At 50.2% G+C, this 23,903-nt stretch overlaps 1 protein-coding gene across 3 annotated transcripts; it reads left to right on the top strand.

Annotated features, from left to right (window-relative positions):
* Positions 1-941: 941 nt before the first annotated feature.
* NOTCH4 (notch receptor 4) lies at positions 942-22,963 on the top strand. 3 transcript variants are annotated; one of them, XM_081294084.1, is made up of 30 exons: positions 942-1,148; positions 1,934-2,015; positions 2,195-2,490; positions 4,016-4,363; positions 4,467-4,589; positions 4,702-4,938; positions 5,047-5,202; positions 5,613-5,807; positions 7,281-7,394; positions 8,219-8,332; positions 8,416-8,538; positions 9,450-9,609; positions 10,206-10,351; positions 10,613-10,765; positions 10,964-11,081; positions 11,306-11,393; positions 11,746-11,899; positions 12,989-13,173; positions 15,437-15,689; positions 15,914-16,026; positions 16,882-17,405; positions 17,917-18,300; positions 18,406-18,581; positions 19,050-19,266; positions 19,459-19,540; positions 19,628-19,766; positions 20,249-20,544; positions 20,762-20,909; positions 21,428-21,535; positions 21,712-21,986. In XM_081294084.1, the coding sequence occupies exons 1-30, from the start codon at positions 1,076-1,078 to the stop codon at positions 21,843-21,845; spliced, it is 5,439 nt and encodes a 1,812-aa protein (XP_081150210.1). In that variant the 5' UTR covers positions 942-1,075; the 3' UTR covers positions 21,846-21,986. The 3 variants fall into 3 exon arrangements, with proteins under 3 accessions (XP_081150210.1, XP_081150209.1, XP_081150208.1); XM_081294083.1 differs by having other exon boundaries at positions 943-1,148; positions 19,459-19,531; positions 21,428-21,525; positions 21,712-22,963; XM_081294082.1 differs by having other exon boundaries at positions 943-1,148; positions 21,428-21,525; positions 21,712-22,963.
* The last annotated feature ends 940 nt before the right edge of the window (positions 22,964-23,903 follow it).

Genomic DNA, 23,903 nt, shown 5'->3' with positions numbered 1-23,903 from the left:
AGGATGCAGCTCAGGTCAACACTGGGTGTGTGCGGCTGCCGAGACACCTCCACAACCCTGGACTCTTGCTCTCTGTGCTACTAGAGGAACTGAGCATGCGGTTGACCCCAAAGCTCTCCTGGGCTGACTTAAGAAGATGGAATGAGACTTCAAGGCAACAAATTTCCTTTTGTGGTTTTATTTACTCCAATTTTATATTATACATCCCAGAGATCTCCACAGTAGAGGAAAGTAGAGATGGAAGGAGTAAAAGCTACCCAAATTCAGTATTTGCTACAAATAATTCAGAATGAAAAAGTTAGAATTTTAAATTTAGAATAGATGATAGAATATATTAGAATTTAGGAAACACTATGTTCATTTATCATTGATGATGACAAATATGAAGGCCAAGATTTCCTCCTAAAACCAGCAGAGTATCTTGCCCATTCCCCAGAAGGAGAAAAAAAAAAAAAGTCCCCACAAGGGCCAAGGTGAGGTCCAGAGGTCCCTGGGTCTTTTCTGCAAGATAAATGGTTTCAAATCATGACAAGTTGCAGGTCCTCTGAGAAGCATCTGTACTCATGAGGCAAGTTAAGCATCATCTCTTGGGAAGAGGAATAGGGAGATCCCTCACTACCCCACACCTCTGCTTCCAGATCCTTCCCCTCTGGAGGCTCAGGGGTAGCCACCTTGCAATTCTCTCCCCTAGAAAGGAGAAACCAGATTCACAAACAGAAGAACTGAGACTACCCCCCACCCAGGGGCCTCAGAAACCAAGCCAGTTCTCCCCTCCTATCTTCACCTGCCATTCATTCATACCGTCCTACTTCTCCCACTTCCCCAGGGGTTGTCAGGGACAGAAGGCCCCTCCTTCATCCCCCTCAATGTTCCTCCAACCCCCCCACACCACCATTCACTAGGGTGTCCAGGACATTGTGTGACTCAGGAAACAGCTCAGACATTAGGCTTGCAGCAGGCTGAAGAGGACAAGGAAAGGGCAGTGTGAGCCAAGGAGGTGGCCCTGCCACAGTGAGGGCTCTGAAAGTCCCTGCCTGAAAAGGGAGAGGAGATCTGGGCTTGGGGATGCTCTGGAATGCAGCCCCCTTCCCTGCTGCTGCTTCTGCTGCTGCCGCCACCACCGTGTTTCCTAGTTGTCATGGCCAGAGGTGAGTTATGAGGTGGGAGAGGAGGGGGAGTCCACTTTCCCTTAAGAGGATGTCCAGTGGGGTGGGAGAAATAGAGCTGACCCCCAGGTTTTGAAGGGACACTAGATAGAAGAGATTTTCCCCAAAAATGCAGACAGCCTGTAGGGAGAGCCGACCGCCACAGAAGCTGCTCCAAACCAGGCTTTGGGCTGGGTGCCAGTAGGGACTGTTGGGGGGATGGGTGAGAGGGCACCCATCCCCAGGGAAACCCAGTCAGCCCTGGAGCTGAGTTAAGTGTACTCTTATAACCACGTTGAGAAGTGCAGATCGACCACCTGCTAGGGGGGAAGATAAGAGGAGATCAGGAGGTGGAGATGTGGAAGGTCATGGGTCCACCATGTCCCTTTCCTGTCCAGCTGTCCCCACCCCCCGGAAGGCTTGATTCTGGGCCCTTCCTGGCCTTCCTGGAGGAAATCCCTTCAATGTCTCAGCCATTCACCTCCTGGGGCCCCCTTGCCCCCCTTCTGTTCCCTGTTGTCTTGCTTCCTAGGGATGGAGTCCAGGGCTGGACTTGGAAGGCTAGAGAGTAAACAGGAAAGGGGGGTGTTAGGGAGTAGTAACTGAGAGGCCTGGGATGGAAGGAACTGAGGCATGGGACCACACGTGGACTGGAACAGGGTATGAAGGACATGGTAGTTTAGAGCATGCATGGGGGCTTGCTTTGAACAGGTCTCTTAGGAGCACCTGGAGGAGGAAGTGAGACACAAGCTCCATGGCTCCATCTCATTCTCCCTTTCCATCCATAGGGCTGCTGTGCGGAAGTTTTCCAGAACCCTGTGCCAATGGAGGCACCTGCCTGACCCTGCCTCAGGGGCAAGAGACCTGCCTGTGAGTGTACCTTGTGGGACTAGGAGACTAGAAAGAAATGGGGAGGGAGAGTGAGGGAAGAAAGGAGAATGAGGGGAAGTGAAGGAGATGAAGGGAAACAAATAAGGCAAGGGAAAAGGGTGGGAGAGAAGGGAAGGAGGGGCCAGTGATGTGAGTTTTCCTCTCTCCCTCCCACCCAGGTGTGCCCCTGGCTTCCTGGGCAAGACATGCAAGTTTCCTGACCCCTGCCAAGATGCTCAGCTCTGCCAGAATGGGGGCAGCTGCCAAACCCTGCTTCCCACCTCACCAGGCTCCTCTAGCTCCCCCTCTCCACTGCCCCCCAGCTTCTTCTGCAACTGCCCCACTGGCTTCACTGGTAAAAGGTGCCAGGTCCGCCTCCAAGACCCCTGTCTTCCCTCTTTCTGTTCCAAAAGGGGCCGCTGCCACGTCCAGGCTTCAGGCCGCCCACAGTGCACCTGCATGCCTGGATGGACAGGTAAGCTCTGGTGGGAGTGGAGTGGAATGGACAAGCAACAGCAGTGGGCTAGGAAAGATGTGGGCTGGGAAAGATGGAACTGGACACCATCACCACTGTTGCATATGCTGTAAAGTGAGTTTCCTTGTCATTATCCAGGTCAGAGTTGCCAGGTCCAGATTAGGAAATCAGATCAGAGAGGCAAAGCAACTCACCCAAGAGCATACAACCAGTTTTGTGGTACAAAAAGATACCAATGTGAATCTCTTACCTGTAGAAGCTGGGTGCTTTTCACCTCCTCTAAGAAGGTCCTCACTGTAGGGACCCCATCATTGCTATTTGACCTTTTAGCTAAGATCAGGTGTTATAGGACCCCAAGTCCCAGGTAGATGATAGACTGTGAGCCTTTTGAAGACAGAGGCCATGAGAATCAATAAGCCAATCCATGACAGGCAACCATTACTCAAGACTGAAATTCATCAGCATGTGATTGCTAAAACATTGAAAGATTTCCAAACTATCTGAAATATTTCTAAATTCCTTAAGCTTGCTGAACCTAGAAACTAGAGGTTGTTAGCTGCTCACCAGGAGTTCTCCATGCTCTACATTCTGAGCATCAGAACAGCCCCTATTCTAAATGGTGGGTGTTCATAATAATCCTGGAAAGAATATAGTGGGGTAAGGTGTGATGAGACTGGAGGGACCTGATCTAGAGATAGAAATGGAAATGCACCTCAAGAAGAGGGGTCTAACCCTGGTCAAGTTTACTACTTTAGAATAGATGCAAATGTCAGCTTTGCCACTAACTACATGAACATGAATAAGATATTTAAAGTGGTCTGGGTCCTAGGTTGTCAACAAACAAACAAGGATACTAATGTCCGTATTTCCTAAGGTTGTTGAGTGAATTAAAAGAGATGATACTCAATAAGTGCTTACTTAGCTCAAACCTGGCATATGGTATGTATGCAGTGTGAGCTAAAGCTGCCGCTGCTGCTGCCGCCGCCACTGCTACCACCATCACCACTGTTGCATATGCTGTAAAGTGAGTTTCCTTGTCATTATCCAGGTCAGAGTTTCCAGGTCCAGATTAGGAAATCAGATCAGAGAGGCAAAGCAACTCACCCAAGAGCATACAACCAGTTTTGTGGCACAAAAAGATACCAATCTGAATCTCTTACCTGTAGAAGCTGGGTGCTTTTCACCTCCTCCAAGAAGGTCATCACTGTAGGGACCCCATCATTGCTACTTGGCCTTTTGGCTAAGATCAGGTGTTATAGGACCCCAGGTCCCAGTTTTTCTCAGGTAAGGCCAATTTGCAATATCCATTTTCAGTTTAGAAAATAAGGTTGCTCCAGATATAATCCTACCAAGGTTTGGCAAAACTAAGGCAGGGGTGATGGAACAGGGTAAAATGAGCACAGAAATAAAGGGAGGAAAATTCAAATATTCAATCCACTGGTTATCTGCAGGGAGATCAGAGTCATCTCAGATGGGCTGGAATTTGTGCAATATTAGAAACAGCTCCCTCTACCCTCTATTGCAGGCGAGCAGTGCCAGCTTCGGGACTTCTGCTCAGCCAACCCCTGCATCAATGGAGGCGTATGTCTGGCCACATACCCCCAGATCCAGTGCCGCTGCCCACCTGGCTTTGAGGGTCATGCCTGCCAACATGATGTCAATGAGTGCTTCCAGGACCCTGGACTCTGCCCTAAAGGCACCTCCTGCTATAATACCCTGGGCTCCTACCAATGTCTCTGCCCTGCAGGGTGGGAAGGTCCACACTGTGAGCTCCGAACAGGACCCTGCCCCCTGGCAGGCTGTTCAAATGGGGGCACCTGCCAGCTGGTGCCAGGAGGAGACACCACCTTTCACTTCTGCCTCTGCCCCCCAGGTGTGTCCTCATAGGTGCTTTTCTGTAGCCTCCTCCCCTTTCTGGGAAGGGAGGGTTGCCTCTTTTGGGTTCCTTCACCTGGCTAATCCCATGACTCTATCAGGCTTCACAGGCCTAGACTGCGAGGTGAATCCAGATGACTGTATTGAGCACCACTGTCAGAATGGGGGCATTTGCCAGGACGGACTGGACACCTATACCTGCCTCTGCCCAGAGACTTGGACAGGTGAGTTGTTTAAGCCAAGTTAATGGCACCAGTGGCCCAGTCAGCCTGTGGCTTCCCTTCCTCACAGGGCTCCCAGCTCTAGACCTTGTTTTCCTTTCCTACCTCCCTACAGGCTGGGATTGCTCTGAAGATGTGGATGAATGTGAGGTTCACAGTCCCCCTCACTGCAAAAATGGGGGTACCTGCCAGAACTTGCCTGGCAGCTTTCACTGTGTATGTGTGAGTGGCTGGGGAGGCACAGGCTGTGAAGAGAACCTGGATGACTGTGTTGCTGCTACCTGTGCTCCTGGATCCACCTGCATTGACCACGTGGGCTTCTTTTCCTGCCTCTGCCCACCTGGGCGCACAGGTATGGGGACTGAGGGGGTCAGGGAATAGTGAGGTAAAGGTGGAGGCTGAGAAGAACTGGGGGTCTCTTGGGAGGTCAATCAACCTTGCCCCCATCTGGCCCCTCCAGGCCTCCTATGCCACCTGGAAGATATGTGTCTGAGCCAGCCATGCCATGGGGAAGCCCAGTGCAGCACCAACCCCCTGACGGGCTCCACACTCTGCCTATGCCAACCTGGCTACTCAGGGCCCACCTGCCACCAAGACCTGGATGAGTGTCAGATGGGTGAGGCACCCCACAGCAGAGCCTCTCTGAGCCCAGACAGGCCTCCGCACTGAACAGAGAAAAGGGGAAGTTGTTTCTTAAATTAAAAAGAAAGAAAGGAAGGAGGGAAGGAAGGAAGGAAGGAAGGAAGGAAGGAAGGAAGGAAGGAAGGAAGGAAGGAAGGAAATATCTCTTTTTCTTTGGGTTGGTCCTGATGTGACATCTCTTCCCTACATGGCCCTCTCCCCAATGCTTAGCCCTCCGGGCCTCATAGATTGTCCTCTTGGTCCTTCTCTATCATAAAAATACAAGCCCTTTCCCCAGTTGGTCTTGCAGCCTCAAATGGGCCCCCACACCTCTCCTGACAGTCTGGCCTCTTTGCCCTTCCCATCCCTGGCCCCTGTGAACTCTCAGCTCTTCTCTCTTCCCAGCCCAGCAAGGTCCCAGTCCCTGTGAACATGGTGGTTCCTGCCTCAACACCCCTGGCTCCTTCAACTGCCTCTGTCCACCTGGCTACACGGGCTCCCGCTGTGAGGCTGATCATAATGAGTGTCTGTCCCAGCCCTGCCACCCAGGCAGCACCTGCCTGGACCTCCTTGCCACCTTCCACTGCCTCTGCCCACCAGGTATGGCTTAATGGGGACTTGGGTGGGGGAGAAACAACTAAGCTGAACCCACTGGGAATTGCCCCTAGAGAACAAGGATAGCGTCAGTCCAACGGGCGTCACTTACTACAGGATGTTTCTCCTCTCCCTCCCCCCAAGTGAAAATGGAGACACCTATGGACCCTAGGAAAAGAGCTGCCACAGATAGTAGTGAGGTTGTACACTGCTCAACTCTGGGGGAGAGGGGCTGCCATTCCTTCCATGGTAATCAGAGACAGCACAACACATGGCCCACTGTACACTGTGGCCAAATAAGGGAGGATAGTTAATAAACTTTCCATGCTGCAGCCTCTGCTCATACTTACCTACAATGCTCCCCCTAATCACTCCAACTCTCCCATGCAGAGATAAAGAGTAAATCCTTAAAATTCCAAAAAGATCTGTGTGCTTGAATTTGATGCAGTAGGAAAGAAACACAGCAAGGGTGCAGGCACTTCCAGGCTAGTTTTACCAGGGAAAAGTCATTTGAAGAGAACTACAGAGCCAATACAGAGAACTGGATGAAACCAGAAAAATAATAGCTGACTGTCTGTCTTACATGTATTATCTTATCTACTCTTTACACTAATCCTATGCGGTTGGCATTGTTACTATATCCATTTTATAAATGAAGAAACCAAGACATATAAAATGTTCAAGTGGTTTGTCCAAGGTCATGCAGTTAGTAAGTGGCAGAGCCAAGATTCAAACCCAAAGTTTCAACATTAACCACTACACTACCCTACCATTCTAAGGTGAGAAATATCCAAGGTTTATGGCTCAGACCACACATAGATAAGTATACAAGAGTAAAGAAAACTATTCTTTACTCTTGTATACTTATCTATGTGTGGACAAGGTTGTAGACGTGAAGGAGGGTTAGAGGCACGCTCCCTAAGCAAGAAAAGGAAGGTAATGAGGTCCTTGTTCAAGATGAGACCATGGACATGAGGATGACCCCAAAGCAATGGGATAAATAAGAGAGTAACACAGCTTCCCAAATGCCCTTCACATTCCCCCACATTGGGATTCCTGTTCACTTTAGCATGAAGACTTGCCATGAACAAGAGGAGTAAATCGTGCTCCAGGCAGACACCCGCTTGCCTAATTTGTACATCAAAGACCTCCAGGTTAAGCAGCCTGCCTGGGTGGGTCCCACGCTGCCTTACCCAGAGATGGCCCCAAGAGGCACTTCCAGGATGCCCTCTTACAGCTCTCAACAGGAGCCCTCTTGCTTCCTGAGCTTTCACACCTGAAGGAGGCAGCACTGCACACCACAGCAGGGCTCAGAGTTCATCTACCAAACCCATCGGCAGACAGCAGAGAGAGGGGAGGCCTGATGGGGACACACAGCAAGTTGCGTGTGTGCTGGCTCTAGAACCCAGGTCTCCCAGGGAGAAGGGGGCAGGGCCAGCCTGGCAGAGCCCCACCCTCACCATGCTCCTCTGTCCTCAGGTTTAGAAGGGCTACTCTGTGAGGTGGAGACCAATGAGTGTGCCTCAGCTCCTTGCCTGAACCAAGCTGACTGTCACGACCTGCGCAACAGCTTCCTGTGCGTCTGCCAGCCTGGTGCGTGCAGATTTCAATCCAGCCATCTTCACCCTGCAATGTTGGAACCACCAGAGTTCTGTCCTCTGGAAGTTCTCTTTAGCCTGGTCAAAGAGTTCCCCATTTCTCCAACTCCTCTGCTCCTCAAACTCTCTTCTGCTACATCCCAGATCTTTCCTTACTTATACACCCACCCTCATCTCTGACCTTCCAAATCACCCATATATCCCTCCTTTGCAGTCCTCCTGCATAGTCCTCTATGGACTCTGCATGTCAGGGGTCCCAGGCTGGTCTCGGCATTGCCTGCCCTGGACACAGGGAAAGCTGCCCCAGGTCTTTCTTTTCCAGCTTCCTGGAACATCCCTCTGGTACCCTGCTATGAAAATAATTACATTTATTGACTATTTACTCCAGGACAGGCACTTGACTTTGTGCTTTGGGGGCATTATGTCATTTAATCCTTTCAATGGCAACATAAGGTAGGCTCCTCTTTATTTATTTTTCCAGTGCTGGGGATCAAAGCCAGTGCCTCATGCACTCACACATGCTGGGCAAGCACTGTGCCACTGAAACTACACCCCCAGTCTAGGTTCCATTTTTTGCTCCTTTTACAGAGGAGGAAACTGGGAGCTTAGAAAGTTTAAGTAGCTTGCCCAAAGTCACACAGCTGGTAGGTGGCTGAGCTTCACGTTTTCTGCACCACCCTTCTGTTGATCCATGCCCAACTACCCAGGTGTCTTCTTTGGGAAGACCTACAGGTTCACCTTTCCTGGCGAGAAAGAGCTAAGCTGTGTCTTCCTCAATGACCTTGGCCTTCTCTCCCCATCTACTCCCTTCCCCACTAGGATTCACTGGCACCCAGTGTGAGGAAGACATCGATGAATGCAGAAGCTCTCCCTGTGCCAATGGTGGGCAGTGCCAGGACCAGCCTGGAGCCTTCCATTGCAAGTGTCTCCCAGGTAAACTGGGGCCCAAACACGGGAGGAGAGGGTGGCAGGGGGCAGAAGTCTCTGCAGTCCCTGATTCTCCTCCTCTGCCATAGGCTTTGAAGGGCCACAGTGTGAGACAGAGGTGGACGAGTGTCTGAGTAGCCCATGCCCCAGTGGAGCCAGCTGCCTTGATCTCCCAGGAGCCTTCTTTTGCCTGTGCCCCTCTGGCTTCACAGGTCAGCAGGGAAGTTGTTAGAGAATAATTGAGTCCGTTTGGCGTGGGACAGTAGTCATTGGGGGGTGTTTGAGAGTCAGGATGTGAAACAGATAAGAATGGCACCCCTTAAAGTAACTCAGAGCAAAACCTTCACAACTGTGGATGTTATTAAAGAGCCACATTTATCCCAACATGAATGGGTATAATTAGGGCTCAGGAGCAGAGATTGGGCTCAAAGGGGAGCCATTCACTTTTTTATATAGCAAGACTTTATGAACACTGGGGATGTGACTCAGTGGTAAAGTACTGGCATGAATGAGTCCCTGGGTTCAATCCCCAGCACCATACAAATAAACAAATAAATAAATGCTTACTATGCCAGTCGTAGAAGCAAGTTTGAGTAAGAAGTTGCTATCCTCAAGTGGTTTTAAGTCTAATGCATAGACCAACAAGTCTCCTGTTGGTATGGCCCAATGGCCCTGAGAGAGGAGAACCCACTAACCCAGACTAAAGATGAGAACTCTTCATGGAGTTCAGAGCAGAAAAGGGCCTGCATGGAGGAGATGATGGCTAGGCTGAATTTTGAGAAATGAGCAGGAGTTTGTCAAAATAGAATGCCAGATAATGTGTTTTAGTTGGAAATCACTGTGTTTGTAAAAGCACAGGGGAAAGAAAAGCACCTTTCATTTAAGGAACTGAATGAGATCCAGAGCTTAGAGTGCAACAGGGCAAAGATGAGAAACACAGCAGTTGTAGGAAGGTCATGTCACACCAGATCCCATGTGACAGGAGGTTAGTATCCTGAAGGTAACAGGAAGTCATTGAAGGACAGGTCTATGGGGAGTGAGTTAGTCATACATAAGTAGTCTTTGGTCCCCTGAAGGGCATAAAAGGGTTTTGTTTTCTATCTGACTCATATCCCCACCTCAGGCCAGCTCTGTGAGGTTCCCCTGTGTGCCCCCAACCTGTGCCAGCCTGAGCAGAAATGCCAGGATCAGGAAAACAAGATCCAATGCCTCTGCCCCAGTGGAAGCCTTGGCTGTGCCCCTGCTGAGGACAACTGCACCTGCCACCATGGGCATTGCCAGAGGTAACATCTTCCAGGCCCTCCATTTGCCCCTTTTCTGGTCCTCCTTAGCTATGGTAGGAGAAAAAGCAAGTGAGGAACATGTCTGTGGGAAATGACCAACAGCGACTATGAAGGAGATGACCAAGTTCTTAGGGCAAGTCAATAGGAGGACTTGTTATCCAAGGAGGGGAGAGCTCGTATATGATGAGGGAAACAGAGGATTAAGGCGTCAGAACAGAAAAGGGAGCATAATGCCCAGCATCAGTTCATCATTCACTAGACAAGTATCTATTGAATATCTACTCTGTGTGGACACCGTTCCAGACACTGGGAAATAGCACAGAGCCAAAGAGACAAAATGATGACTCTCGTGGAGCTTTCATTTCTGTCTGGCAGAAAGACAACGAACAAGTTATAGAAGAAATAAAGATAGAGAAATAAAATGTGTGATGTGGGATCAGGAAGGTGAAAGGGCAATGTTAAGAGGAAAGTCACTGAAGAAAAAGGCCAGAGTCTCAGGGACAAAAAAGAGGAGGTCATAAGGGCCTGGCCCACAGGAAAAGGAAAAGGATATACCAGAAGAAAAGAAAAATACTCCCCTTTCTCTTTATGGCCAGATCTTCATGTGTGTGTGATGTGGGCTGGACAGGGCCAGAGTGTGAGGCAGAGCTGGGGGCCTGCATCTCCACACCCTGTGCCCATGGGGGGACCTGCTATCCCCAACCCGCTGGCTACAACTGCACCTGCCCCACAGGCTACACAGGTGAGACTGTCTCTAAACCATATACACCTGGGCTAAGTCAAGGGAAATGTATGTGGCCAAAGGCTCTGTGTATTAGTCACCACCAAGGAAAACTGGTCATGGGTTGCAGGGGACACAGATGATGTGTGGGAGGTGATAAGAAAAGGAGCTGAACAGGGGGGAATAATAGAGTTGGAGTAAGGAAGGGAGGGCAAAAGGAAGAAGAGGAGGATGGAGGGAGAGGAAGGATTCCCACTCTCAGATCCCACCTCTTTCCCTCAGGGCCCACCTGTAGTGAGGAGGTGACAGCTTGTCACTCAGAGCCCTGTCTCAATGGTGGCTCCTGTAGTCCCAGCCCTGGAGGTTACTCCTGCATCTGCCTTCCAAGCCACACAGGGCCCCACTGCCAAACCATCATTGACCACTGCGTGTCTGGTAAGTGCCCACCATGTCCGGCACTGAAGCACAGGGGGATGAAAGAATCGGGCAGGGTTCTTCCATATTTAGAAGAAAAAAATTAACTGGAAGCTGTTGTTTTAGTGGGGGAAAGGTATGTCCTGTGAGCGGTGTGACTGAGGTCACAGGCCAGGTTACAGGCAAGGAACCCAATCCCTCACAGCCTCCTCTCTCCAGCCCCGTGCCTCAATGGGGGTACCTGTGTGAACAGGACTGGCACCTTCTCCTGCCTCTGTGCCGTGGGCTTCCAGGGTCCACATTGTGAGGGAAGGATCCACTCCAGCTGTGCAGACAGGTGAGCAGAGCACTAAGGCCCCCAGAGGAAGGGAAGAAGCCCCTCAGCCTTCCCGCCCTTTCCCGTCCCTCCCCCTGGAACTCCAGGCTATCTCTGCTGCACACTCTTCCTTCTGCCTCCCCTTCTGGTCAGCCATCACCCCAGTAGTTGCCTCCCCATCACACACTCCCTCCCCCTTTTTCCCAGACCTCCTTCCTACCTTGCCCTATCTCTGTCTTGTACAGCCCCTGTAGGAACAGGGCAACCTGCCAAGATGGCCCTCAGGGCCCCCGCTGCCTCTGCCCTCCTGGATACACAGGAGAAAGCTGCCAGGTGAGTTGCAATGAGCCAGGTGTGAAGAGGAGGGAGGGACCTAGAGAGCTCTAGTAAGAATGGTCTCAAGAAATAAAAGGTGGGCAGCAGGGAAGCTCATGAAGAAAGGTCTAGGAGTTGAAGTCTCATTTGAAGTTTGTGTAGCCTGAAGAAGGGAGGAAAGATCGAATGGAGTTATGACCCTCAGGGGCCATTCTGGAATATGGGTATAGAAGGGAAACCAGGGAGGGTTACCTGGTCCAGGCCATTCGTGAGAGAGTCTTAGAGGGAGGGATTCTGAGGAGCTGGAATTGGCAGAGGCCCATCTCCAGGCCTGGGAACCTGATGCCTCATGATCCCTCCCAACCCTCAGACTTTGATGGACTTATGTGCCCAGAAGCCCTGTCCACACAATGCCCACTGCCTCCAGAGTGGGCCCTCCTTCCAGTGCCTGTGCCTCCAGGGATGGACCGGGCCTCTCTGCAACATTCCACAGTCCTCCTGCCAGAAGGCTGCACTGAACCAAGGTACCAACACAAGGCCCAACTGGGGAGCAGATGAAGAAAAACAAGTGTCCTTCTTCACCCCTTTCCTAAGAGCAGCCACACAGCTTTTAGCCAAAACAATCACCTGAGAGTCAAAACAACATAAACCAACTATAGTTATTTTTTTTAATATTTGTAGTTGTGGATGGACACAATACCTTCATTTTATTTATTTATTTTTGTAGAGCTGAGTATTGAACCCAGTGCCTCACACATGCTAGGCAAGTGCTTTACTTCTGAGCCACAACCCCAGCCCCCAACTATAGTTATTGATTCTACAGTTTTACACCCAGGAAGCCTAAAACAACCCAACTCCTGTCACCACATTCAGCACAACACCAATCAGCCCAGTAAAGTAGACTCCAGCTTAACACAACCACCAGGGACATAACTCCTGGTGGAGCAACTCAACATTGTTATGGTTGTAACTCACCTTGAGTGGACTACATTTAACCCAGCTACATCAACACACTTCACCCCACCCCTGTGAGGTTACACCAACCCTCTTGTAAAAGAATACTCTACTTCAAAAAAGGTTCAACATGAGAAGAGCTCAGGGAAGAGATTAGGGCTTAGGTTGATGGGAATCACGGTGAGATAACATCAAAATTGATGCAAAATCCAGGGGACAAACTTGGGACAGTAGTAAAGCCCCATGTCCCCAGCCTGAAGTTTCTCTTGAGTTCATTTTTTTAAAAAACTTCATTTTATTTGTGGTGCTGAGAAATCGAACCAAGACCTTGTACATGCTAAGCAAGTGTTCTACCACTGAGCTGTATGTCCAGCCTTCCCTTGAGCTCTCTCTTGCTTATGGCTCAGACAATAGTCACCTTACAACACTGATAAGCTTAAGAAATATTTCCCATATTCTGGCAGAAAAGATAGGCAGAGAAACCTGATGTTCTACCCTCTTCAGTGTCAGGAGTTACTTTTTCCTTGTGCCCACGGGGGTTCCCACCCAAGAACATTAGCTGCTCCCAAGTTAAAGGCCTCTCTGCTAGAGATCTGGGATCCTGAAAACCCTTCCAGCCCACTTAGTTTCACTTCTCCCTGTTTGTCTTTCTCCCTCAGGCATAGAAGTCTCTGCCCTGTGCCAGAATGGAGGCCTTTGCATTGACAGAGGCCCCTCCTATTTCTGCCACTGCCCCCCTGGATTCCAAGGCAGTTTATGCCAGGATAACATGAACCCCTGTGAATCCCGGCCTTGTCAGAATGGGGCCACCTGTGTGGCCCAGCCCAATGGGTATCTCTGCCAGGTAAGAGGTGTAGAGAAAAGAAGGGAAAGAAGATAACTGTCCTTTCTGGAGATGGGAAACAGGACATGGCTGGAGATATGGAAAACAGTAATAATGGGAAGGATAACATGGTGTACCCAATTCTTCTCCCTTTCCTTTACCCCACACATCCAGCTAACCACCAGGTCAGGCCATTCTACCTCCTAAATATTTCTCCACTCTATCCTTTCCCCTTCACCCTTCATCCCACTGCTTTAGTACAGGCGTTTGTTGCATTCCACCTGAATACCCATGTCAGCCTCCATATCTATCCTTCCACTGGTTCAGTCTTTACCCCACAACCAGGGGATCACTGCAGATGTTAAGTTGACCTGTCACTCCCCTGTTGAACATCCTTCAGGGGGTGCCCACATCTTTATAAAGTTCAAGGCTCTGCCTGATACAGCACTTCCTGCCCCTCAGTCCTCATTTGTCACCTTCTCCACTCTCCACTTCCCTACTTCATTCTAGCAATGTAAACCTTACACACCCCATACTGATTCTTGCTTCTCAGCTTTTTTTTTTTTTTTAATCTGTACTAGGGATTGATCCCAGGAGCACTCTACCATTGAGCTACATCCACAGTCTTTTTTTTTTTTTTTTTTTTTTTTTTTTTTTTTTTTTTTGAGACAGGGTCCTGCTAACCTGATGAGGCTGGCTTTAAACTTGCAATCCTTCTCATTTGGCTTCCCCAAGTTGCTAGTATTACAGGCGAGCATCAGTCTCAGTTTTTTTCCCTGCCATTGCCTCTGCCTGGAATGGCCTTCCCCACCCCTCTTCTACTGGATGGGGACCAGGAAGCACCTTCCTTAGGAAGATATCTCTAAGTCCTCTCTCAGATGGGTGAAGGCTTCTCCTTGGTGGTTTTTGTCACTATACCAGGAAAAGCAAAGCTGGGATTTAAATCTGGGCAGCCTGATTCTATGCTCAGACCACAACTTTTAACAGAAGACACAAGATGGATCCCCTTTACTTCATCTTTTTTTTTATACTGGGGACTAAATCCAGGGGCTTTTACCCCTGAGCTACTCCCCCAGCCCTTTTGAGACAGGGTCACACAAAGCTGCTTAGGGCCTCCCTAAGTTGCTGCGGAGACCCAGACAGTCCTCACCTGTGAGATAGCCTAGTCCCCTTGTTTATCCCCTGCCTCCAAGTGCTATCCCAGAGAGAAGCCCCAGAATCCCTTTGTGCTGGGCCAACTTCCAGGAGTGAGTTGGGAGGTAGGCAGTGACTGAAGCAATATCTACTCTCATCCCCACCAAACTTGTGATCCTCCTGCCTCAGCCTCCCAAGTCGCTGGGATTACAGGTGTGTACCACTATTCCTGGATCCTTTACTTCACTTTTAAATTTTAGTTTTAACCTTTTTATTATGAACAGTTTCAAATATATACAAACTCAGTGTGCTTGACTGAAAGCAGTGAACTTCTGTGCACTCATTTCTGTTTCATGTCCTACTTCCTGAAACTCCCCCTTCCAGAAGTTTACAAAACATTTAACTTGTTCCTACCAACCTTCTGGCCACTGCTCAGATTCTTTGTAAATTTTTTATCATCTCTCCAAAGGCTTCTTGTACTCCATTCTTGCATGCTCTCTTTCCTCCTGCAAGAACCCAGCATGTGGTACAGAATCATCAATGACATTCTCTCATTAGCAGAGAGGCATGAAGCAAGCAGAAAAATGATTATGGAGTAATAGACTTGAACTTCAGGTCTTCTATCTACAGCCATGTGACTTGCACAAGTCATTTTACCTTTGTGGGACTCAGTTTCCTTTTCTGTGAAGTGAGGATCAAGTGAGATAATCTATATAAAGGGTTTTAGGAGGTTTTTCTGAGGTTATGTATATAAAGCATGTAATAAATACTAGTTACCTCTCCCCTCTGATTGACTGATAGCTTCATAGAAACAGGAATGAGCTCTAATTTTGCCTGTATTCCTAGTACCTAAAACAGAGCCTGGCAGAAAGTGGGCATCCAATACATGTTTATGAAGTAATGAAGTATGAGACAATCTGGAGGGTGTATTGGTAGGGGAAAGGGTTTGTTTAGGACTAGGGGAGGGTTAAGCTGTATGTTACTGAACAATAATGTATCATGTGGCATTGAGATAGAATGGTCAAGCTACATGTGTCAGCGATGGATGGTGAGTTGAGTGAAGCTGTTGGGCTGGAAAATGGGGGGCTGAACAGACTGCTTTGAGCTAGGCTCATCCACTGGTTACATCTCTGATCCTTCATCCCTGTAGTGTGCCCCAGGCTACAATGGACAGAACTGCTCAAAGGAAATTGATGCTTGTCAGTCCCAACCCTGTCACAACCATGGAACCTGCACCCCCATACTTGGAGGCTTCAACTGTGCCTGCCCTCCAGGTTTTGTGGGTCTGCGCTGTGAGGGGGATGTGGATGAGTGTCTAGACAAGCCTTGTCACCCGACAGGCACCGCAGCCTGCCACTCTCTAGCCAATGCCTTCTACTGCCAGTGTCTACCTGGACATACAGGTGAGGCCCTGGTGTGTATGTGGTGGGGGGGTAAAGACATCTAAGCAGACCATGGAGACCTAGACAGTCCTCACCTATGAGACAGCCTAGTCCCCTTGTCTATCCCCTGCCTCCATGTGCTATCCCAGAGAAGATGCTCCAGGATCCCTTTGTGCTGGGCCAACTTCCAGGAGCGAGGAGGTAGGCAGTGACTGAAGCAATATCTAATCTCGTCCCCATCACAGGCCAATGGTGTGAGGTGGAGATAGACCCCTGCCAGAGCCAGCCCTGCTCCCATGGAGGATCCTGTGAGGTCACCGCAGGACCACCCCGGGGTTTCACCTGCCACTGTCCCCAGGTAAAAGACCACAAAGCTGCCTTCTCTATTGCCTTCTATACTGATAAAAGGTGAGAATGCCAGAGCTGGAATCCTAGAGGGGAGCATAGGAGATCATCAAAGTGTGACTTATTGGAAGGAGCCATCTTAAATTCCCAGCAGTAAGTGGCTCTCAGAAGCAGTCAGGGGAAAGGAGTCAGGGAAAAGGTAGGATCATGAAGGGAATGTTCAGAAACCATAGGCATTGGCTAAGATCAAAAGCTCCTGGATAAGTTACTTTAACTCTGTGTGTGGATCCCTGATGCATGGGATTGGATTAATAGTAAGCCATGGTTCATGATACACTCATCATTGGTTTGTGCCTAATCCTTTTTCCCCCCCTCGGAGGTACTGGGGATTGAACCCAGGGCCTTGTGCATGCAAGGCAAGCACTCTACCAACTGAGCTATATTCCCAGCCCCTGTACCTGACCTTTTATTTTAGTGTTTTAACAATATTACATCCATGAACCTAACCCCAAAAGTTCAATATTAATAACTTACTTCTACTTATGTTCCCTTCCTTGGAGAAAGAGGAAGGCATATGATCCTGTCTCCAAAAGGATGAACATAAGAATATAATAGAATTCAATTCTATTAAGAATTTATTAAGACTTCATAGTCTTTCAGGACTTTTATTATAATGGCAAAGTTCATCCATTTTTGCAACAATGTCCTGTCATTGCATGAAATTATCATGCAACATGGTTCCAAATCCATAAAATGATGAACTTGATGAGAGTCTAGGACCCTCTCTGCACTAATCTAACCCAGAGTTTTCTTGGGGGAGTGGGAATAATAATATAAGGTCCTTCCCCAATGTCTTCCCCCTATACAGGGTTTTGAAGGCCCCACCTGCAGCCACAGAGTTCCTTCCTGCGGCATCTATCACTGTCACCATGGAGGCCTGTGTCTGCCCTCCCCTAAGCCTGGATTCCCACCCCGCTGTGCCTGCCTCAATGGCTTTGAGGGTCCTGACTGCCTGACTCCACCAGCTCCTCAGGGCTGTGGCCCCCCCTCCCCATGCCTACACAATGGCAGCTGCTCAGAGACCCCTGGGTTGGGGGGCCCAGGCTTTCGATGCTCCTGCCCTCCTGACTCTCCGGGGCCCAGATGTCAGAGGCCCGGAGCAAAAGGGTGTGAAGGCAGAAGTGGAGATGGGGCCTGTGACACTGGCTGCAGTGGCCCAGGAGGAAACTGGGATGGTGGGGACTGCTCCCTGGGGGTCCCAGACCCCTGGAAAGGCTGCCCCTCCCATTCCCGGTGCTGGCTTCTCTTCCGGGATGGACAGTGCCACCCACAGTGTGACTCAGAAGAATGTCTGTTTGATGGCTACGACTGCGAGCCCCCTCCATCCTGCACGTGAGCCTAGAGCCCACTGTGGCTGGGGTTTAAGGGGATGAGAGAGTGAGACATAGATGTCTGAGTTACAGGGTGACCATAGTCTCAGGCTCCAAGGAATTTCCACCCTAATAACCACTGCTAAGTAGGGCTTGAAGACTCTGGACTCCAACCTAGAATAATGGGATGGCATCAATACTTTATGTGGGACACATCCTCTTTCTAGGCTCCTCTCAGAGTTCTGGGGCTTGGTCCTCAAGCTTGCCTTCTTAATTCATGTTGCCATGGAATCTCTCTCCTAGCAACCAGCATCCCTGAGGGAAAAGGGCTCTCCTTTAGGGAAAAAGAGCTTGGGAGAGGAGGAAAAGGATGGTCTCAGGAGAGGATGTCAGGGTGTTTGGGCCACCACCCAGGGATGCACAGCTACCCCCACTTAGCAACCAAAGGGCTGTGGAATGTCAGGAATTTCCTCTGGGGAAAGAGGGGTGTCAGGTTTTAGGGGGTCCTCAGTTCCCCTCTTCTCACCCTACAGTCCAGCCTATGACCAGTACTGCCGGGACCACTTCCACAATGGGCACTGTGAGAAAGGCTGCAACACCGCAGAATGTGGCTGGGATGGGGGCGACTGCAGACCTGAAGATGGGGACTTGGAGTGGGGGCCCTCCCTGGCCCTGCTGGTGGTGCTGAGCCCAACTGCCCTGGACCAGCAGCTGCTTGCTCTGGCCCGCGTGCTGTCCCTGACTCTGAGGGTGGGGCTCTGGGTGAGGAAGGATAGTAATGGCAGAGACATGGTGTTCCCCTATCCTGGGGCCCGGGCAGAAGAAGAGCTAAGAGGAACCCATGACCCCTCACATGCAGAGGAAGCAGACCCTGATATGCAGCTCCTAGGCAAGGAGAAGGACTCCCTCGGTGCTGGGTAAGAAGTGGATGGAGGGAAGTCCAGACACTAGTTTGTTTTCCCATGGGGCAGATGGTTGGGAGCCAGTTACTGACACACGTCTCTAACATGCCTCCCCTACAGGTTTGTGGTGGTGATGGGTGTAGATTTGTCCCACTGTGGCCCTGACCACCCAGCATCCCGTTGTCCCTGGGACTCAGGACTCCTGCTTCGCTTCCTTGCAGCAATGGCTGCAGTGGGAGCCCTAGAGCCCCTGCTGCCTGCACCCCTGCTGGCTGCCCACCCTCACACAGGCTCTGGTAGGTGACACCCACCACTTCTCCTGACCTTTGTGCTCATGTCAGTAATAGGCAAGACATAAAACAGGATAGCTGGAACCAAAAATATTTTGTGGGAACTTGCCCTCCTTTTAACAACTCTTTACCTGGTTCCCCTCACAGCCTATTGGTTCTGTAAGTACTTCCTAACCTCTGACATAGCCCTCCAAGAAACCTCAGGTTCTAATTTAACTTCTTTACTAGATGTCGGTACCCAGTCATCTTTGTATTAAATAGTTCGTAGTACATGAAAGAATAATAACTGTTATATCATGCTTACTATGTGTGTTGCTCTAGCATTTTACTGTTAACTCATTTAACCCCAAGAGGCAGGTATTATGTCCATTTCACAGATGAGGAAACTGAGGCAGAGAAAGATTGTTGCACTTGCTCATGAGTAGAACTAGTCCCACCAGGAATGGCCTCCTTGTCACTGTATCTCTCCACTAGCACCCACCAAACAGCTTCCCTGGACCGTGCTGTGCTCGCCAGTTGCTGGGGTGCTTCTCCTGGCCCTGGGGGCTCTTCTTGTCCTTCAGCTCATCCGACGTCGACGCCGAGAGCATGGGGCCCTCTGGCTGCCTCCTGGCTTCACTCGAAGGCCTAGAACTCAGCAGACTCCCCGAAGACGCAGGCCCCCACTGGGCGAGGACAGCATTGGCCTCAAGTGAGAATGAGGAGGAACTCAGGCTCAGGAAGGGGAATCTGTCCATGGAGATATTTATGGTCAAAGCAATAAGAAATGCTATTGCAAAAGTTGAAAACAGAGAAAGATGAGGGGCAGGAAGGCTACTGGAAATCTTGGAGACTCTTATTGGTCCTAACTTGTGTAACCTGTACCCAACTCACTTCCTTCCAGGGAACTGAAGCCAGAGGCAGAAGTGGAAGAGGATGGAGTGGTGATGTGCTCAGGCCCTGAGGAGGAAGAAGAGGTGAACCAGGTGAAAGGGCTAGGGCAGAAATAGTATGGAGTTGATAGAATAAAGAACAAGTCAATGGCCTTCACTGATTCTTGCTTTTGCCCCAAGGCTGAAGAAATGGCCCCACCCTCCAAGTGCCAACTGTGGCCACTGAGTGGTGGCTGTGGGGAGCTCCCTCAGGTGGCCATGCTGACTCCTCCTCAGGAATCAGAGATAGAAGTCTCTGATGTGAATGCCTGTGGACCAGGTATGAACCAACCCAGACCAAGAAAATGAAAAAATGCTTGTTAATCCTTTTAAAAGCAGAAAAGTTCTTTAGTGTCAGAACTGGAGGAACTAATGTTGGAATGAGTGCCTTAGAATAGTGATTCTCAAAGTATGGTCCTCAAAATGCAGCATCACCTTGGAATTTGTTAGAAATACAAATTATCAGGATCCACTACAAAGCTATTGACTCTGAAATTGAGATATTGAGCAATATGTGTTTTAACAAGCCTTCTAGGGGAGTCTGATTCAGACTCAAGTTTGAGAATCACTGTCCTGAAATGTTAAGAGAATTAAGGCCTTCTTATTTTTATAGGTGAGTAAACTGAAGCTCAAAGTAGGAAAGTCATTTAAGCACAAAATCAAAAGCCAGAGCCTAGCTTCCTCGTATCTCTTCTTGTGATTCTCCCTAAGATCCTCCTCCTGTGTCCTTTTGATGGACCCATTACTCATTCTCACCCACAGATGGGGTTACACCCCTGATGTCTGCAGTCTGCTGTGGGAGAGTGGAGTCCAGGACCTTTCAGGGAGCATGGTTGGGAAGTCCTGAGCCCTGGGAACTTCTGCTGGATGGAGGGGCCTGTCCCCAGGCTCACACAGTGGGCACTGGGGAGACCCCTCTGCATCTAGCTGCCCGTTTCTCCAGACCAACTGCTGCCCGCCGCCTCCTTGAGGCTGGAGCCAACCCCAACCAGCCAGACCGGGCAGGGCGTACTCCACTTCATGCTGCTGTAGCTGCTGATGCACGGGAGGTCTGCCAGGTAAGCATACATTGGGGTCCCCAAAAGGAAAAGGGTGATCTTACAAGTTACACTGGGTAGAAGCATCCTCTAGTGTTTGACATAAGAAATTGATGTGAGATTGAGGACCTGAAACAAGGAAGATGGTTGCATATGGATTGGTAAAAGGGTTAAAAGTCTGAGGGACCTGAGTTAATAGTCCAGGGTACCCCAGAGGTCACAGGTTTTGTCCTTACAGCTCCTACTCAGCAGCAGACAGACTGCAGTGGACGCACGTACAGAGGACGGGACCACACCCTTGATGCTGGCGGCCAGGCTGGCGGTGGAAGACCTAGTTGAAGAACTGATTGCAGCCCAAGCAGATGTCGGGGCCAGAGATAAATGGGGTGTGGAAGGGCGGGGGTAATGTCATGCCATAGAGTTAAGGAAACTGGGGCGTAAGATGAGGTGCAAAATATAGGGGCAGCAGAGAAGGGCTGCAGCAGTTGGAGGGCATACCCCTGCTCCTCCATCTGGTGGTAAACCTGCTGCTGTACGGTGACAGTACGGAGTAGCTGAGTTTCTCCCATAATTCTCAACACACACACACACACACACACACACACACACACACACACACACACGACTGTCCAAACCCACGGGAAACTGGGATATGGGAGAATGTCTGTGGGGAGGAGAGGGAGGTCTCCCGTCCCACCGACTCCAGAACAATACCCATTGTCCCTCCACTGCGCCAGTGACGTCACCAGGGCAACGCTTCCTGCTGACTGGCGGTCGCCAGGGCAACGCTTCCCGCCTTTGAGGGGCCTAGAAGCCCTCCCCCCAAGGCTAGAATCCGTGGAAAACAGGAACCCAGGCTCCTGGTCCCCAGCTGCTGCATTAACACCCTTCCCTTGTCCTCTAGGAAAAACCGCACTGCACTGGGCTGCTGCTGTAAACAACGCCCGAGCCGCCCGCTCCCTTCTACAAGCTGGAGCCGATAAAGATGCCCAGGACAGCAGGGTCAGAACGGGTATCTGGCTGCCCATATTTTAAAAAGAGGGAAGGACCAGTGATTTGGAAAGCGCGGGAACCCCAGAAAACCTGAAGCGGGAGGGGCCAGTAACCAAGCCGTTGGAGCCTGGTAGGACTCGTTTTGTGGGCGTGGCCTTCCCTGACCTCACCCCCTGGATGTTTCCTTCCGGACAGGAGCAGACGCCGCTGTTCCTGGCTGCCCGGGAAGGAGCGATGGAGGTAGCCCAGCTTCTGCTGGGGCTGGGGGCGGCCGGAGGGCTGCGGGACCAGGCTGGGCTAGCGCCCAGCGACATCGCACGCCAGCGTAACCACTGGGATCTGCTGACGCTACTCGAAGGGGCGGGACCACCAGAGGCACGTCACAAAGCGACGCCGAGCCGCGAGACTGGGGCCTTCCCGCGCGCGCGGATCGCGTCAGGAAGCGTGCCTGCGCATGCGGGCGGCGCCGTTCCGCGCTGCCGGACGCTGTCAGCCGGAGCGGGCCTGCGTGGAGGCGGAGCTTCCCAGCAATCTCGGACTTTGTCCGTAGACTTGGCCCCGCGCGGGGCCAGGGCCTATTCTCATTGCCGGAGCCTGTCGGGAGGAGGAGTAGGAGGAGGCCCGCCGTCCCGCAGCCGTAGATTTTCTGCAGGCATGCGTGGGTCTCGGCCCAACCCTGCAATAGTTCGGGGAAAATCAGGAGTTGTGGCCGCACGCGGGGGCAGGACAGTAGCGGATGATTGGCCCTGTGATTGGGTAACCCTGGAGACCTGCGGCCCCTCCCCCAACATTCCGATCCCGCCTCCTTGCCTTACTCCTTCCCCAGAGCGGGGATCCCCTCAAGTTGTCTGGGGTCTCCCAGTTCAGCAAGTCATTCCCTTACACTCCGAAGGAGAGGGTCAGAAATAGAAGGATAGTAAGGAGAGGGGAATCCTAAAAATGATTAAATGACTGGGTGTCTGGAAGGCCTGCCAGACTTTAAAATTAAGGCCCAAAAGTAGAGGGGGTAGTTTCCCTCCCAAAATGAGTGAATGCCCACCTCAACAGACATGGTATTCCACGTAGAGAAGCTGAAGCACTAAAGATTTAGGATGCTGGGATGAGGCAGGCCCAGGTCATCCTCTAGAAAATAAACATGAGAGGCTACAAAAGGACAAAGTTCATGGAGAGAACTACCCCTAAACCAGAACTAGGAACTGCCGGCAGATGTTCCGAGTTCCCCCACCCCCACGCTGTGGTCAACAGATAGCTAATACTTATAGAGCACCTACTGTGTGCCAGGCACTGCGTAGATGCTGAAAGGTAGCTAGTCCAGCTGATGACTCCTTGCTCTCCCTGACCCCATCAAAGAAACTCCATGCAGGGATGAAGCGCCTCCCTTCTAGTCACTGCCATCTCTAGTGAACCCCAAATCTCACTAGTAATAAAGCTGATTTAAAGCATTAAATTTTTTTGTGATGGGTTGTGGAGTGGAATGGGAAATAATGGAGCTTCTGCATAGTGTTGGGGATTTAGTGCCCCAGGCTCAACATTTGGATCAGAACTTTAAATACAGTTTAAGAGCAATAGTAAGTACAGTCCCATGTTCATTTTGGATGTAATCTGAAAGCAAGAATTTCTAGTAGCCCAAGGAGAATACATACATACTAGGCCATGTACACCCCCTGTCCCTCACCAAGTGCATTTAGTTATAGCTGCTTAGGAGATTCCTAAGGCCTCAAGTAGAGGAAGACGGAGAGAGAACAGCTTAAAGGAACCAACCACCTTTCACAACATGATTACACCTCGTTGATACTGATAAGCCTGAGATATGGAGGCCTGAGAAATTTTGAAAGCTAATAATTACCATTTATTGAACATTTACTATGGGTCAAGTGCTGTATCACAATCTTCACATCAATATATAAGGTAGGTGCTATGAAAGCCCCATTTTACTCTCAAAATCTGAGGCACAAAGGATTTTGTTTATCCACAATTGCAAGGTATTAAGTGGCATATCCAGATCTCTTTATCACATTTCATGGTCCCATCCACTCAGCTGTGGCCAGGTAGCCATTTAAAGATCCCAAAGGTCTACCCTGTTCCCTCCTCGATATCATCCAGTCCAACATCAATCGAAGGCCAAGCCAGGAAAGTTGTCCTCTCTCCATTTCTAGATCCCTCATTCATGACCTAACATTTTCTCCTGCCCCTTATCTGCATTAAGCTGCAAATTGCCAGAATGAAACCTATTTCTATTTTTCTCACATTTGATGCACTTTGGGGGGAGGGGGCGAGGGGTGAGGGTACCAAGGATTAAACCCAGGGGCACTTAACCACTGAACCATACACCCAGCCTTTTTTTTATTTGAGACAGGGTCTTGCTAAGTTGCTTAGGGCCTCACTGA

The sequence above is a fragment of the Spermophilus citellus genome (assembly GCF_964194105.1).
Source record: "Spermophilus citellus genome assembly, chromosome: 5".
Classification (NCBI taxonomy): Eukaryota; Metazoa; Chordata; class Mammalia; order Rodentia; family Sciuridae; genus Spermophilus; species Spermophilus citellus.
Note: the sequence above shows the minus strand (reverse complement) of the source record. Positions and strands in the feature narration are given on the sequence as shown.

What these genes read in the sequence shown, in the direction of transcription:
- NOTCH4 (XM_081294082.1), top strand. Translation starts at nt 1,076, where the DNA reads ATGCAGCCCCCTTCCCTGCTGCTGCTTCTGCTGCTGCCGCCACCACCG. An exon ending in CAGGGGCAAGAGACCTGCCT is followed by an intron (nt 2,016 to 2,194) that starts GTGAGTGTACCT and finishes CCTCCCACCCAG; the next exon opens with GTGTGCCCCTGGCTTCCTGG. An exon ending in GTGCCCCTCTGGCTTCACAG is followed by an intron (nt 8,539 to 9,449) that starts GTCAGCAGGGAA and finishes TCCCCACCTCAG; the next exon opens with GCCAGCTCTGTGAGGTTCCC.